This window comes from Crocuta crocuta, unplaced genomic scaffold (assembly GCF_008692635.1).
Source record: "Crocuta crocuta isolate KB4526 unplaced genomic scaffold, BGI_CrCroc_1.0 scaffold279, whole genome shotgun sequence".
Lineage (NCBI taxonomy): Eukaryota > Metazoa > Chordata > Mammalia > Carnivora > Hyaenidae > Crocuta > Crocuta crocuta.
Window position 1 is genome coordinate 2,724,722 of NW_027551570.1, and position 15,456 is coordinate 2,740,177.

Here is a 15,456-nt window from a genome sequence, read left to right on the forward strand (position 1 = left end):
TTTCTTACACTTGGAAAGTATGCTTTTAGCAAGGAGGGGGAAGAGACACTTCTTATTTATAACCCTGAAACATGGAGTTTGCCTAGGGAAAAATCCAACCAGCTAGTCTCAATTTTGGTTATATATTATTTATTAATTTTGAAGCATATTCTTTAGTACCAATGCTGTTTTCACTGTTTAACCTCCACCCTATGAATTATTGAAACACAATGGTCAAAGGCCAAAACCTAACTAAGTTAACTGCTCCCTAAACCATTTCTGTCACCTTTCTTTGAAACTAACTTTTGAATGATAGGAAAATGTTTCTATAATCATGGCACCAAGTCCCAGGATAGCATGTGCCTTCAAGGACCATTGTTACCCAGCTGGTAATATTTGGGTATTTAAAAGACTCTGCTTTCAAGCTCCCATGGCTCTCATCTGATCTGTACATTTCTTTGCACTGGAAACACTTGTGTCATTGCATTGTCATTTAAATAAATAATAAACCAAACCAAAGACAGAAATTATGTCCTTTTTCTGAGATGCACCAGGCAGTGAGGACCAGGACCGGAAGATGTGACATCCTCATTCACAAACCTTGCTAGTGGCGTAATGAGTTCGGTTGCCTACGGTTGAATCATACATTCTTGTTCCACAGAACTGTATCACGGAAGGGACCGTAAGACAGGGGGCAAAAGCACAGGGCTTTGACTCAGAAGATTCACACCTGGGTCCCACATCCTGCTTCTACTATTGAGATCTCGAATAAGTTCTCTTCCATCATTAAAATGGAACTAATAAAAATCATACCTAGTACTGGTTTGCTGTAAAAATCAAATAATATGATGTAAGTAAAAGGAATTTGTAAATAGCCAAGTGTTCTAAAAATACTGAGAATGTGTGTGTGTGTGAATCATAATCAGAATTCTCCCCAAATGGACTGATCAGCCAATAAATGATCCAGATCATTTTTTCCTCTTCTTCCTTCTCTCTTCTTACTGTCCTTTAGCCGTTCTACTCTGTCCTCCTTGAAACGAGATGGTGAACAAGGCCAGTCCTGATTCTACCCATTAGAAGTAAGATACTACCTGTACTGTTGAAGTTGCTGTGTTGATTAATTAATCCTTAATTGCTAGGTATTATTTTAATGCTACCCTCATGTTTGTATTTCTTAGATGACTGGCAATTTAGCTAATTAGCAAAGCAGTGAGAATTATGATTTTTTAAATCCAATTTTTAAGTACCATTCTGTACTTTGTTGGATCTAAAGGGAAAAACAGCATGTTCGGCAAACACACTTGGAAGCTTAGTTGTACTTGCTACGTTTTAAATGATTTTCAACTAAAGGCTAAATGACAGCGTCAGCTTTCAGCGTTACAGAATCTCAGGCTAATATTTGTTTAGGTGCTTTGTTGGTTGATGTGCGTACAGTCAAGCCCTGATGTGGTTACCTTTATTTCTTCCTAGAACTTGTTTACTGTCACTAAGGTGACTTGGTAACTGAAGGGGTTGTAAATAGGAACCAGTGGAAGGATCCATAGAGCAAGAGGTGTGCGCTCTTTCAAGTCTATCCTTGGACTCTCAGGAAATCAATGACACCGGGGCACAGGGATCCCCAGAAAATCTTTATACTAAGTCAGGCCGAAATAAGCAGTGTGTGACTCCCAATGGCGGTGCCTGGCACATCAGCACCGGCGGAGGGCGGGGGCTGGGGAGGGTGGTCCTAGAGCACAAATGGACCGAAGCAGTTTGTTGTGGTGTCCAGAGAGAAATCACACTGAAGCAGAGCTAGATGTGCAGCACTTCCTTGTCAGATCTCCCCCTCCCTGCCCCAGGCATCTTTCTTTGTTCACTGGAGAGAAACGGATATTTGTATGTCTGATGCATGACAACACATGTATATTAGGTAGTCTGGAGGTTTCTATGCAAAAAGTAAGATGCCAAAGAACCCCGTGTCCCTAACTCCCAGAACTTCTGGATCTTACGTCAATTCTAAGATAGCTCTTCTTGTTTGATGTGATTTTCCTAATGTCATTGGCAAGTTAGACCCTAAGTATTTGTATCTACTACCCAGTCACATCACCTCCCACAGGTGTATATTCTGTGGATACCCAAAGGTGTGTATTCTGAAAAATCCACAATGCAAATTAATGATACTACCATCATTTGCAAAATTATCTTTGAATATGCACAACTGAAGAGACATAGTTCTGGGTTTCTCAGTGACATCCCTCAGTGGAACCAGTTATGACATTAGTGTGAAATCCTGGAAGATGTGTATCATGTAAAACTCTGCACAGGATCACCTTTTTAAGGCACACGTATTTGCTGTGGCTTTTGACCGATAAGCACCAGGTTTCAGAAAGTAGCCCTCTTGTCATTTACTAAGTGTGCAACTTCGACAAAACTGTATGACATAAGGCATAGAATTTCAAATCCAATGTTGCACTGTGTGCAATTTGCAACTTTGGTTTGTATAAGATGTAAATTTTTAAGTGGAGTAATGACTTCGATTTGCTCATGGTCTTCCTGGATAAAAGCATTAAGTGAAATTAGATAAAGTGCAAAATAAATGGAATTAAAATTAAAAAGAGAAATTTTAACCAACAAACTATGAATGTGTAATAGCACTTGGTGCATTATCTTGTTCATAAAGTGTAACCAATGTGTCCCCCTTCACAGCGTCCCTGGTACCATATCATACTGACCATAGTAATATTCTAATCTCGGTGCTGTGATAACACTATGATTAGGCACCTTTATAAAAGAAATGACTTATGACTGCTGACCTTTTCTAGTTTATTTTTTATAGGAAAGCCCATGCCAAAGTGCAAAAAAATCTAGGCAAACCAATAAATGAGTCACTGGAGCCTTTCTTTGGTGAATCAAATATTGGCACCAGGGGAAACTCCAGCATTCATAGTGTACACACATACCACCTACATTATTTATTTTCAATTTGTTCTTTTCTCTTCTTTGCAGGTGCCCAGAGATGTGATAAAGGACTGCTCGACTCCGTCTCCGGGCTGAGTCAAGGTGGGTCCCTGCTCTCGATCTTCCTTTGGCTTTGTCTGGGGGAAAATAAAACTCATTAAGCACCAATGAATGCATCATTTCATTCCAAGAAAGTCAGGTTTTGACAGTTCCCTTTCAAGATACATAGTACATGTTTCTCAACACTTAAAATTATCTGCTGGCTCCTCATGACAGTTAATTTTAGTCCTTTACAATTTATATATTTTTGTCATCTTATTAACAGCATTAATTTCTGAATTACAGTAAGACATACAGGAGCACAGAGAAAATTTCAAACAGTTTGGAAAAACATTAAGCCGAGAAAAAAAATCTTACTCCTATTTTCCTGCTCTTCCACATTCACATCCCTAATCCTGCTCCCCATGTTTTTTCTTGATATTTTTTCCACAAAAATGTCTCCTATATATCCTATATTCACATTTATACTTATTTCTCTTTGCATAAAGGGAAGTTTACCATAAAAAGTGGTTTACATATTCTTTTTTTCCACATCAAAGTAACTTGCAAATCATTCTAGGTGTGTACTAGCTCTCTCACATTCTTTTTAATAGCTAAGAGCATGCCACGTTAAGGATATAACTAGTTTATTTATTTTACTATTTCCATATGATGCACACGTAGGTTTGGTCAGGATTAAAAAAAAAATCTGTGTAGATAATACTGCAATTAAATTCTTAAACACATAGGGCCTTGTACTGGCGTGCCAGGATATTTCATAGATAAATTATTAGGTGTGGGTATGTACATTTTAAATATTGGTATACATATTCCAAATTTCATTCTAGTAATTTAGGCTCCCAGCAGCAGTGAATGGATATGCCTACTTCACCAGACACATATCAAAATTATAAAATATATCAGGTGGTATCAAAATGCCAGGTGGAATTACAATGCTAATTAACAAGTGGACCAGGNACAGTTAATAAGCCAATTCCCTTCTCAGTGGAGAAATCTAATCAATAGCTGTGATTTTTCAAATAGAACAATAGCAATTTTACAGTCTTAAAAGGGGGCCCCTCAAAAGGGAAATATCAAAAAACAACAACAAACAACAAACAAAAATTTGTCTTGATCTTGGCTCTATAGCGAAGGAAAGAAGTTTTTCTTGAAAAGTTTTAGTCACAGTTTAATCCTTATGCAGCACTGGGTTTGAAAATCATTCTACTTACGGGATCTAAAATCTCCCAAGCAGAGTAATGAATTTAAAATGCCCCTGAGTTGTTGCTCCTGAATGGAAAAAAACCCAATGGAAACCCACAAGTAGAATAAGAAACAACCTAGTNAGCTCAGGTTATGATCTCCTGCTTCTTGAGATCGAGCCCTACATTGGGCTCTGCACTGACAGCCTCCTTGGGATTCTCTCTTTCCCTTTCTCTTTGCCTGTCCCCAGCTCATGCTCTCTCCCACTCTCTCTCAAAATGAATAAATAAATACTTTAAAAATATATGAAGTGTTCATGACAGTAATCTTTGTAATTTTCACATACACACAAACACATATATATCTACGTATATATGTAATATAGACTTGTGTTTTTGCCTATAACTAAAATAAGCCAAATGTCCATAAACAAAATGATGTAGGAACAAACTGTGGCAGAGGTATGACACAGGAATCGCAAATTCCATTAATGAACATATGTGGGAATAAATGGGAAGTGACTGAAATAGTGCCTACCTGTTACCATAGAAATGTGTCAAAAACATAATGAGCAAAAGAGGAAGAAATAGAAAATAGGCACCATGGCAATATTTTCATAAAATTCATATACCTGCAGAACTAAATAACATACATTTAGGGGAATGTATGTGCTGTACTCAACTACACATAATCAACACACATACATATATATTGGAGTTGCATCCAGGAACAAAATTTACATATATGTTATATATTTAATATATACCAATATATAATATAATAATATATAACATATATTTAATAGATATATTACATATTAAATATTTATATTTTCATCATATAATAGATTATATATTCTGTTATATATAGAATATATATTCTATATTTAATATATGTATTAAATGTACATTAAATGTATGTATTAATATAGAAAAATAATATGTATTTAATATATGTATTAAATATAGAATATATATTAAGTATATATAATATAAATAAACATATATATAGTATTTTTTAATAAAAATTTTTCACAGCAGAAAAACGACAAGATCAAAGTGATAAAGCTGTGGGATCTGACCCAATGCTTTGGAGAGGTGGCCGGCTCGGGAGGCTGGGGACATCAGTTGCTTAAGAAAAACACTTCAGGTTAAAATCTGAAAGAGGACTAGTTGTTACTAAGACAAGATGAGGGGTAACAGAGGGAAGAGCATTTCTGACAGGGCAAATAAAAGGTGTGAGGGCCTTGGGCACCAAAGAGCTCAGCATCTCTGAAAAACCGAAAGAAGTCCAGGAGGGTCTGGATATAGAGAACGGGAGGAAAAGAAGTAAAAGGGGAGGCAGGCAGAGCAGACAGATCGCCCACCACCCAGGGCCTCTGAGGCCACAGTAAGAATTTTGGTTTTTACTCTAAATGCGATGGTAAAAATATTAATTAGGGAAGAGCTTAGGCTTGAATAAGAATTCTTGAATAAGAAAATGACTGTGTGTGTGTGTGTGTGTGTGTGTGTGTGTGTGTGTGTCTCTCTTTTCCTTTGCTTTAATNAGCAGACAGATCGCCCACCACCCAGGGCCTCTGAGGCCACAGTAAGAATTTTGGTTTTTACTCTAAATGCGATGGTAAAAATATTAATTAGGGAAGAGCTTAGGCTTGAATAAGAATTCTTGAATAAGAAAATGACTGTGTGTGTGTGTGTGTGTGTGTGTGTGTGTGTGTGTGTGACTCTCTTTTCCTTTCCTGTAACACAGCAGAGGTTGGCAATGAAAAGTGGTGGAGCTGCTCTGCCATCCTCTAGAAGTGGCCTCCATCTCTTGAGTCCCAGGAGGTTCCCCTGGGGAAGGAAGAAGAGGAGATAAGTAGAGGGCATGAAGCATCCTGTGAGGAGCCAGGGGTCACTTACACCACTTTTACTCAAACCATATCAGCCACACTTGGCTACAGAGGCTAGAAAATATAGCCACTAGCTGAGTAGCCTTGTTCCCTGTTGAATCTCTGCTGTAAGTTGGAGAGGGTTCTATTATTAATGGATGAGTTCTGGGGGATGATTAACAGTTCTGGCACATGAAGCCATAGCAAGGTTGCAAGCCACCAAATGACATGAAAAACTCTGGGTTTTCAAAATAGCATGTTAACTTGCAGTGTGGAAACTGATAGAAAGCATCAATAGAGGCATCGCTCAAGTGGCCATATTAATAGGTCAATTGAAACAAGTGGTAGCAGTAGAGGTGGGACAGAGGTGAAACACTTGAAATATTCAGAGAGGAAAGTCTCATGGTTTTGTCACTTAATGGATAATGAAATGATTTTACAGTAGAATTCAGAGTTTCAGAAGAAAATCTAGGCCCTCCAAAAGGTAATAGGGCAACTATGAGGCTAAAGAGAGTTTGAAATAGAGAAATACAAAATGGAGGGAAAGATAATTGTGGTGTCAGAGAATCTGAGGGAAAAGAACGTTCCAAGAAAGAAAGAGAGGCCAGAGTGTCTTCACACCTCACTTTGAGTGATTATCTCCTTAGGTGGAAGAGACATCCCATCCCTCTCTTTTAATAGGAGGCAAGGAGGACATTGATTGTATATACATGGGGGTGTATATACAATCCTTCCTTCCTTCCTTCCTTCCTTCCTTCCTTCCTTCCTTCCTTCCTTCCTCCATTCCTCCCTTCCTTCCTTCCTGTATCATTGACTTCAGAGGTGAAGTCAAATGCTAACAATGACGGGTAATTAGGAGGCTGGTAGTTTGAAGACAAGGAATGAGTGAAATATCTGTTGTAGAGGATGGGCTGTCAAGCCCAGTAGGGAAAGTGATAGATTGCTTGGCGGAATTTGACTGCCCCATTTGAGGCTGCTAAAAATCAATCGTAGCGATTCGCATCCTCCCTAATGTAAGCATTATACCAGCAGTTCATAGCCACTTGTGCTTAGGCCAAAGAAAAGGTATTGTTGGTTCTTATTTTGAGTTTGCAGCTTTGTCAGCTGGATATAGAGGAAATTTGGAGGTACAAGAGAGTTTAGGGTATAAGCACAAGGGGCTTTAAAATGATGAGCCATGAAAGCTAAGGCAGAAGGAAAATGAAAACAGTAATGAACAAACAAAAGGAAGAAGATGAAAATTTCATTGACCTGGAAGTGATCATCAGTTCTAAAAAGTAAATTAGTAATATTCATGAAGGGACGAGGTACTATGTCCATAAGCAGCACGATTAAAGAAGCAACTTCAGTTATTGAGCAATACCGAGTGAGAATCATTTCCAGGAAGAAAATAAAAATTTTGTTTATACTCCTGTGAGTTAGGACTTCTCAACAAACACTATGTATTCACAATATTCCCTTAGCCCCTCTCGTGCTCTAGGCATCAGGCTAGGAGGGCAGTCTTGGTTCTCATAAAGCATCAGTTCTTCCATTTATGGCAAAGCAAATGAGAGGTCATAGAAATCTTGAAACTTGACAAAATTCAAAGTGGGTGGAGGGTGGACTGATATTTGAATCCCTAATGATCTCACTTGCAATCTTGTGTTCTTTCCACCTCGCCAAATTTATGAGCAACCAAGCAATAGCCTCTGATTACATGTTTTTCACTTATCTGTGTTATCCTGTTGAGTCAAAATGGATCCATCTCCTAGATAACCATTATTTCCTCTGCTTTTCTCTTACCATTTCACTATTTTCCTTACATCAAAAGTGACATACACTGGAAAACACATCTCCCCAGTGGTCAGTTTGGGACTCCATTTCTTCCCCCACTTCCTCTCATTTCCCCCTCCTTTACATTGTGAAATACTTTTATAGTATATTTGTTTATAATAGAGCATTCATGTGTTCTCGTGGGCTGACAGCTCAGAGCCTGGAACCTGCTTCAGACACTGTCTCCCTCTCTCTCTGCCCTTTCCCCTCTCATGCTCTGCCTTGCGCTCTCAAAATTAAATAAACATTTTAAAAAATGAAAAAAAGAAAGAAATTAGTAAATAAACTTACAGACTTTTGGAAATGAATGAATATTGTTTAAAAAAATAATGCTACCAAGAATATTTAATGTCCAAATCCAATGGATGTGATTGAAAATGGATCTGAGGAAAATTAATACTTGAAGTGCACGTGTTCTAAAAGTTATCATACATAAATATCCAGGACATAAAACAAAATAGATATTTAAAATGTAAAATATGTAGAAATTTTCTTCAAGCCATAAAATATAATTATTTACAAAGAGAAAGCCAAATGTAGTAAACTAGAAGAATATAGAAATAAAAATAGAAATAAGTGGAATAAAGAACAAAGTTAAGGAGTGCCAGGTGGCTCAGTCAGTTAAGCGTCCAACTCTTGGTTTTGGCTGAGGTCATGACCTCATGGTTTGTGAGTTCGAGCCCCGCATCAGGCTCTGATTGGGATTTCTCTCTTGCTCTCTCTCTCTGCCCTTGCCTGGCTCGATCTCTCTCAAAAGTAAACAAAAAAAATTTAAAAATTAAAAAAAAAACAAAATAAAAAATATATGATCAATAAAACCAAAGGAAGAAAAAAGAATTAAGCTTCTGGCAACTGTATGCAAGGTAAAAAACAGGACAATACAAATAATATTAACAATTTTTAAAAGTATAAGAATTTAGAAGACTTTAAAAAATGTGAGATTACAGGGCACCTGAGTGGCCCAGTTGGTTAAGTGTTCAACTCTTGGTTTTGGCTCAGGTCATGATCTCACAGCTCATGAATCCGAGTCCCGCATAGGGCTCTGCACTGACAGCTGTGGAGCCTGCTTGGGATTCTCTACCTCCCTCTCTCTCTGTACCTCCCTGCTGACTGTCTGTCCATCTGTCTGTCTCTGTATTTCTCTCAAAAATAAATAAGTAAACATTTAAAAATTGTGAGATTACTTTGTGCAAAATTTTGTCAGCATAAACTTCTAGATTAAACAAGTACTTTGAAGGAAGGGTAGCAAATCAAAACAGGCTCCCAAAATAATCATCACCTTGGATAGACCAATAACTTTAGAAGGAAGCCGACAAAGAGACCCTCTCACCCAGACTGCTTGCCACTCTCTACTAACACCTATTTCAGACAGTTTTATTTTTTTTTAAACTTTTTAATGTTTTATTTATTTCTGAGAGAGAGACAGAGACAGAGACAGCGTGAGCAGGGGAGGGTCAGAGAGAGAGGGAGACACAGAATCTGAAACAGGCTTCAGGCTCTGAGCTGGCTGTCAGCACAGAGCCTGACGCGGGGCTCGAACCCACGAACCGTGAGATCATGACCTGAGCCTAAGTCGGATGCTCAATGGACTGAGCCACCCAGGTGCCCCTACTTCAGACAGTTTTAAAGGTTAGTGTTATTAAGCTTTACAGGAAGGAATAATTCTTTTAAAGCTTTGGAAAACAAAAGATTCTTTTAATCTACAAGTCTGGAAAACACTGACCCCAATACTAGATAGGTATAATATAAAAAGATAAGTATAAATAAGTATAAACTTGAATATAGATCCAAAGATCCTAAATAGAACATTAGTAAAAGGAGTACAGAAATGTATTAAAAGAAAATGTGCCATATTATGTGACATCTATACAACCATGGTTCCAACTCAGGGATCTTTATTTGGCAGATTTATAAAAAAGCAAAAGCATATTATCATCTCAATAAATATTAATTTCTAAAAATACAACAAATATTCTTATTTTTTTAAGAAAAACTTTATAGGGGTGCCTGGGTGGCTCAGTCGGTTAAACATCTGACTTTGGCTCAGGTCATCATCTCACGGTTCGTGAGTTCGAGCCCGTCATCAGGCTCTGTGCTGACAGCTCAGAGCCTGGAGCCTGCTTCATATTCTGTGTCTTCTTCTCTCTCTCTCTCCTCCTCCCCAGCTTATACTCTGTCTCTCTCAAATATAAATAAACACTAAAAAAAAAAAAAAGGAAAAAAAAGAAAAACTTTATAATAAGCATGCAATAGGAGGAATCTTCTTTAACTTGATAGAGAATCTATCAATAATCAAGGGAAAACTCATATTTAATGGAATGACAGAAGTTTCAGTTGGGAAATACAGAAAAAATTTAAAAAATATGCTTGGTTGGTTTCATTATCAAGGGTTTTCTGCATTTTCTTCCAAATTTTTATTGTATTTGTTTTCTATAAACTCAAGTGCAATTTTATAGTATATATACTTTTTTCCTTGAATATTAAAAACTAATATATGTACATTTTACAAAATTTAGAAATGTAAAACAGCATGAAGCAGGAAATGTATGTCTTTCATAACACCATCTTTCAGAAATAATTTACATTTTGGCAATTTTATTCTTTGATTTTGTTCTAGGCTTCTTTCGTTTTAATATTACCGACCTCATATTATATAAACCAATCTTAAACATAGTTAACACAGGAATAATCATAGATCTTAGAAATGAAGAGGGGGAAAATATCTATCAGTGGACATAGGCTGGATTTTTAGCTTTCTTTACCCAATTAAGAAAAAAAAGGTGTTTACCTCAGTTCATTAAATATGAATTTTACAATCTGATGGTTACTGGAGGGGCATGAGTTAATTAGGTAATAGGGATTAAGGAGTGCACTTGTGATGAGCACAGGGCAATGTATGGAAGTGTTACATTACTATATTGTATACCTGAAACTAATATAAAACTGAATGTTAACTAGCTGGAATTAAAATAAAAAACTTAAGGTAAAACATGTAAAAATATAAATTTTAATTGTATAATTATTTTTATTTTTTTATTAAAAATGTTTATTTATTTATTTTGAGAGAGAGAGAGAGTGAGCTGCAGAGGGGCAAAGAGTGAGAATCCCAAGCCGGCTCCATGATGTCAGCACAGAGCCAGATGCAGGGCTCAAACTCAGGAACTGTGAGATCCTGACCTGAGCTGAAATCAAGAGTCAGACACTTAACCGACAGAGCCACTCAGGAGCCTTTAAAATCATTTTTAAAAGATTTGCAATGCAAATGGTTATTGTCGACTAATTAAGCCTTGCTTCTGTGATGGGAACTGAAAAAGTCAGAGATTCTGCCAGCATAGTTGTCGGGAATGCAGTGCTGTGACACTGCCCAGATGCCCCCTCAAAACTAAAAGGTGGAACTGCAGTTGCTGGCAGTGCCTGCCCAGAGCCCTCACCTCCGTCCTCAGACCACCCGGGAGCTGCTTCCGACTGCAGAAAGTGACTTTGACCAAAGTGAACTTTGAGAGCTGGTGGTGAACTTGGGAGTCAGCAAAACACTTTGTTGTAGCTTCACTGCTGGCCACCTCTCTGCTCTGCTCTGCCCTCCTTTCTCTTCCTTTATTCAAGTATTGTTCCCAAGAGGGACTCCCTAGTCAAAATCCTGCAATGTCCATCCCAAGGCTACTGCCTAGAGATACCGACCTACATCAGCAATGTTACCACTTGACCACTGGTCACAGGGCAGAATAAACACAACTAGTTGGTGCGTTAAGTAGCGATCTGACATGGTGAGAGTTACTATCTCAACTGTGGAGTAAGGACATGCCCCAGAACAAATATTTACTGACACATAGAAATGGCTAGACGTGAAAGCAGAAAAATGCAGCGAATTGCTCTACAGCCTGGTTTCCTCCATGAACTGAAGAATTCTTCTGGACTAATATATAACTGGTCCAAACTGGTTACAGAAAAACATAAACTTGTAACTTCAATATTTTTAAATTTATAATTTTGAATCCTTCTATTGGCTGGGATACATCTTTAAGTACGTTTTTTCAAGAGACATCATATATTTTATTATGATTTTCCATATGATTAACTATATGATCCTCTACTGTGAGTTTTCTTACTCTGAGAGAGTCCCCCCTCTCTCTCTGCCCTTCCCCTGCTCACACTCTGTCTCTCTCTCTAAAATAAATAAACATTAAAAAAAATTTTTTTAAAGACATTTCACTAGACGTTGTGAGAATGTCAAATAATCATATGAAAAGTATGTTCAAAATCACTAGCCATCAATAGCCATTAGGGAAAAGCAAACTGAGATTAAAATGGGATGTCATTATAAACCTACTAAAAAAGTTGAAATGAAGAATAGAGACAATACCAATTGCTGGTGAGGATGTAGAGAAATTACATGTTTCACACATTGTTGATGGAAATGTAACATGATACAGTCACTTTGAAAAATAATCTGGCAGTTTCTTGAAAAACAATAACAACAACTAAATATATACTTAACTATACAAGCCAGCAATTGCATTCCTGGGCAATTATCCCAGAGAAATGAAAACTATGTCCACACAAAAGCCTGTGCAAAATTATTCATAGTGGATTTATTTAATAATAGTCAAGAAGTGGAAACATTTTGGATACAACCAAAATGTCTCACCATTGGTGAAGTTTCAAATAAATTGTGGTATATCCATAACATGAATTACCATTCAGAAATAAAAAGGACCAACTATTGATATATTCAGCTACTAGCATTGTATTTATTCAGTGAAAAAAACTAATCTTGAAAGGTTACAAATATATGTTTCTATGATTCGAATTATAGAACATTCTCTAAATGTGGGAGATAAAGGACAGATTAGCAGTAGTCAGGGGTTAGGAGTGGTGGAGCATAGGGGGTGAATATGAGTATATAAGGGTAACAAAGGAGACATCTTTATAGTCATAAAGTAGTTATATATATATTCTTTTAATTTTTTAAATGTTTTTATTTATTTTTGAGAGAGAGAGAGACAGTGTGAGCAGGGGAGGGTCAGAGAGAGAGGGAGACACAGAATCTGAAGACAGGCTCCAGGCTCTGAGCTAGCTGTCAGCACAGAGCTCGACATGGGGCTTGAACCCACGAAGCGTGAAATCATGACCTGAGCCGAAGTTGGATTTTTAACCAACTGAGCCACCCAGGAACCCCTAAAGTAGTTCTATATCTTGATTATGGGGATAGTCACACAAATCTACCCATGTGATAAAATGGCATAAATCAATACACACATATTGTACCAATGTCAATTCTTTGGTTTTGATATTATACTATACTTACCTAAGACGTTAAGTATAGTGAACAATTAGGACCTCTTTTTCTCTTTCTACTACCTTTGCATAGATTGCTGTGAATCTATAACTTGTTCAAAATAAGAGTCTAAAAATAATATTTTTCAGATTGTGTCTAAGAATTGGTCTGTTTTTACTGATTTTGAGTGCAGCATACTGAGGCCTTTTAATTGCTTTCAATACTTGAGAATCTAAGCTGCGTGAAAGCCTGGAGCTGGTGTTCCACGCTCAGTGATGCTGGCCCAGCCCAAGAGTTTGTCAATTTGGAAAATGAGTCCTTCCTCAAAACATATTATTTCCTTCTATTACAAAACTGTTACAAGGAACCCAGCTTGCTAGAAGATGACACTTTACTGTCATATGCCAGAAAATTGATCATTAACCAGCATACAAATTTACACATCTATAAAGCAAATATTTTTACATCTGTCACTCTTACACATTCTGTGTCTTATTGTTGTATTATCAATATTTAAATTAGCATCTGGCATAGAATAGGTATTTAATTTTTTAATGAAGAAAATAGAAAAACACTTCCCCTTATATAATAGTATGGCATTGCATTGGAATATCTATTGACTACTGGGAATGTGGCTAGATGCCATGCTTATCAAATAGTCACTGTCACCATCATTGTTTTCATCTTTTATCTTTTTTAGTCTACTTTCCACAGAAGACTACTTTAGTCTTCAAAAGACTGCTGTGCATAAAACTTGATTTTGTAATTTACAAAATCATGTATGTTTTATCCCACTTCTGATTAATTATTTTCAGTTTCTTTTATTTACATATTGAAATAAACATTTTATTAGGTATAACATATATTACGAAACAGAAAAGACAAATCAAAAGTATACAGCCGGACATCTGGTTGGTGCTGATCTTGAATATATAAATCAGAAAAAGATTTTATATACATATACATTTATAGATGTGATTTATACATATATCCTATATGTTCTGTTTCTTTATCTCTGGTTTACCCATCAACTCACTTAAACAAGTATGAATATATGTATGGTCTTGTGTAGCTCAAACCAATCCACTCTTCCAGTTTCTTTTGAGGAAAACTCAAGGCATCATGTCTGTCTGTCTGCCTATCTCTCTATATACACTCTACCTATCTACGTATATACACACACAGATATATAATAAAAAGTTTTAAAAACAAATCACAATACATATCACATAAATATATAACCACATTCTTTGATATTATCAAATATCCAGTCATTGAGGAACTGTGGCTTTTAATTGGGATCCTCAGATTCCCAGAGTTTAGAGGAAGTGTTATAGGAGGGAAATGCGTGAGTGTGGGATAGAAGAAAGTCAGAAAATGCACTAGGTCAGGAAGCCCCATTTCTTTGTGTCTATTTTATGAAACTGAACTTTGGAATGAGATTTTATTCAATGAGAGAACTCTATCACTTAAAGAAAAAGGAAATTAGTAAATAGGTCATCTTAGGTCAAAACAAAAGAGTACTATTCTTTGTGTTTTCTCAAACTAGAAATAAATACACACTTAGCAGAGAAGTATACTGGATAATGCAGTTGGTGCTTTGGCTTTCCACAATTGCTGGTCTGGAAGATGTATCATTATGTTATTTACAAATCTTGTTACTCAGTACTTAGTACATGGATCCAGGGAATCAGTTACTAACCATTGTTAGAGTTACTTAATCAGATTCTTTATTCATTTAGTTGATATATTCACTTCAATTGTTCTGTGTGAGGAATTTAAGTCACTGATTGTGGGAAGTTTGGGAGGAGCCTTTATACAAGAATTGGCTAAAAAGACAAAGGCGAATTGTTTTAGAATTCAATGGCAGAACTTGATTTCCTTTGAAAAGACCTCTGATTGAGTTAGAAGACATCAGAATAATGCCAGAGGATTATTACCAGAACAAGTAGCTTTCCCTTGAGAGTGAAAAGCAGAAATACCTACTTTTTTTAAAGTCTGAGAAGTCCAAGCAGTGAAACAGCAGGATATAAAGAAAGGGATTAATACAAACTAATATTAAGAATTAGATAAAAACTTTTTTTAAGTAATCTCTGCAACCAACGTGGGGCTTGAACTCATGACCCCAAGTATAAGAGTCACATGTTCTCTGCCAACTGAGCCAGGCAGGCACCCCAACAATTTTGATGGATGCTAAATGTGAAGATCAAGGTCAGTTTAAATAACCATAAAACACAATAAAACTCATTATATAACATATCAAATTACAAAATGACTTGAGAATTACTCACTTTGATATTTGTTAGAGCAAATTTATATTTATTTATTTAAAAACATTTTA

At 36.6% G+C, this 15,456-nt stretch overlaps 1 protein-coding gene across 1 annotated transcript in view; it reads right to left on the minus strand.

The window, feature by feature from the left end:
- The window catches only part of KCNH8 (potassium voltage-gated channel subfamily H member 8), a 358,017-nt gene that overhangs the window by 150,811 nt on the left and 191,750 nt on the right, over nt 1–15,456 (minus strand). The window contains exon 4 of the mRNA XM_077750888.1: nt 2,926–3,053. Within this exon, the coding sequence (XP_077607014.1) occupies nt 2,926–3,053 (128 nt within the window). The remainder of the gene's footprint in view (nt 1–2,925; nt 3,054–15,456) is intronic.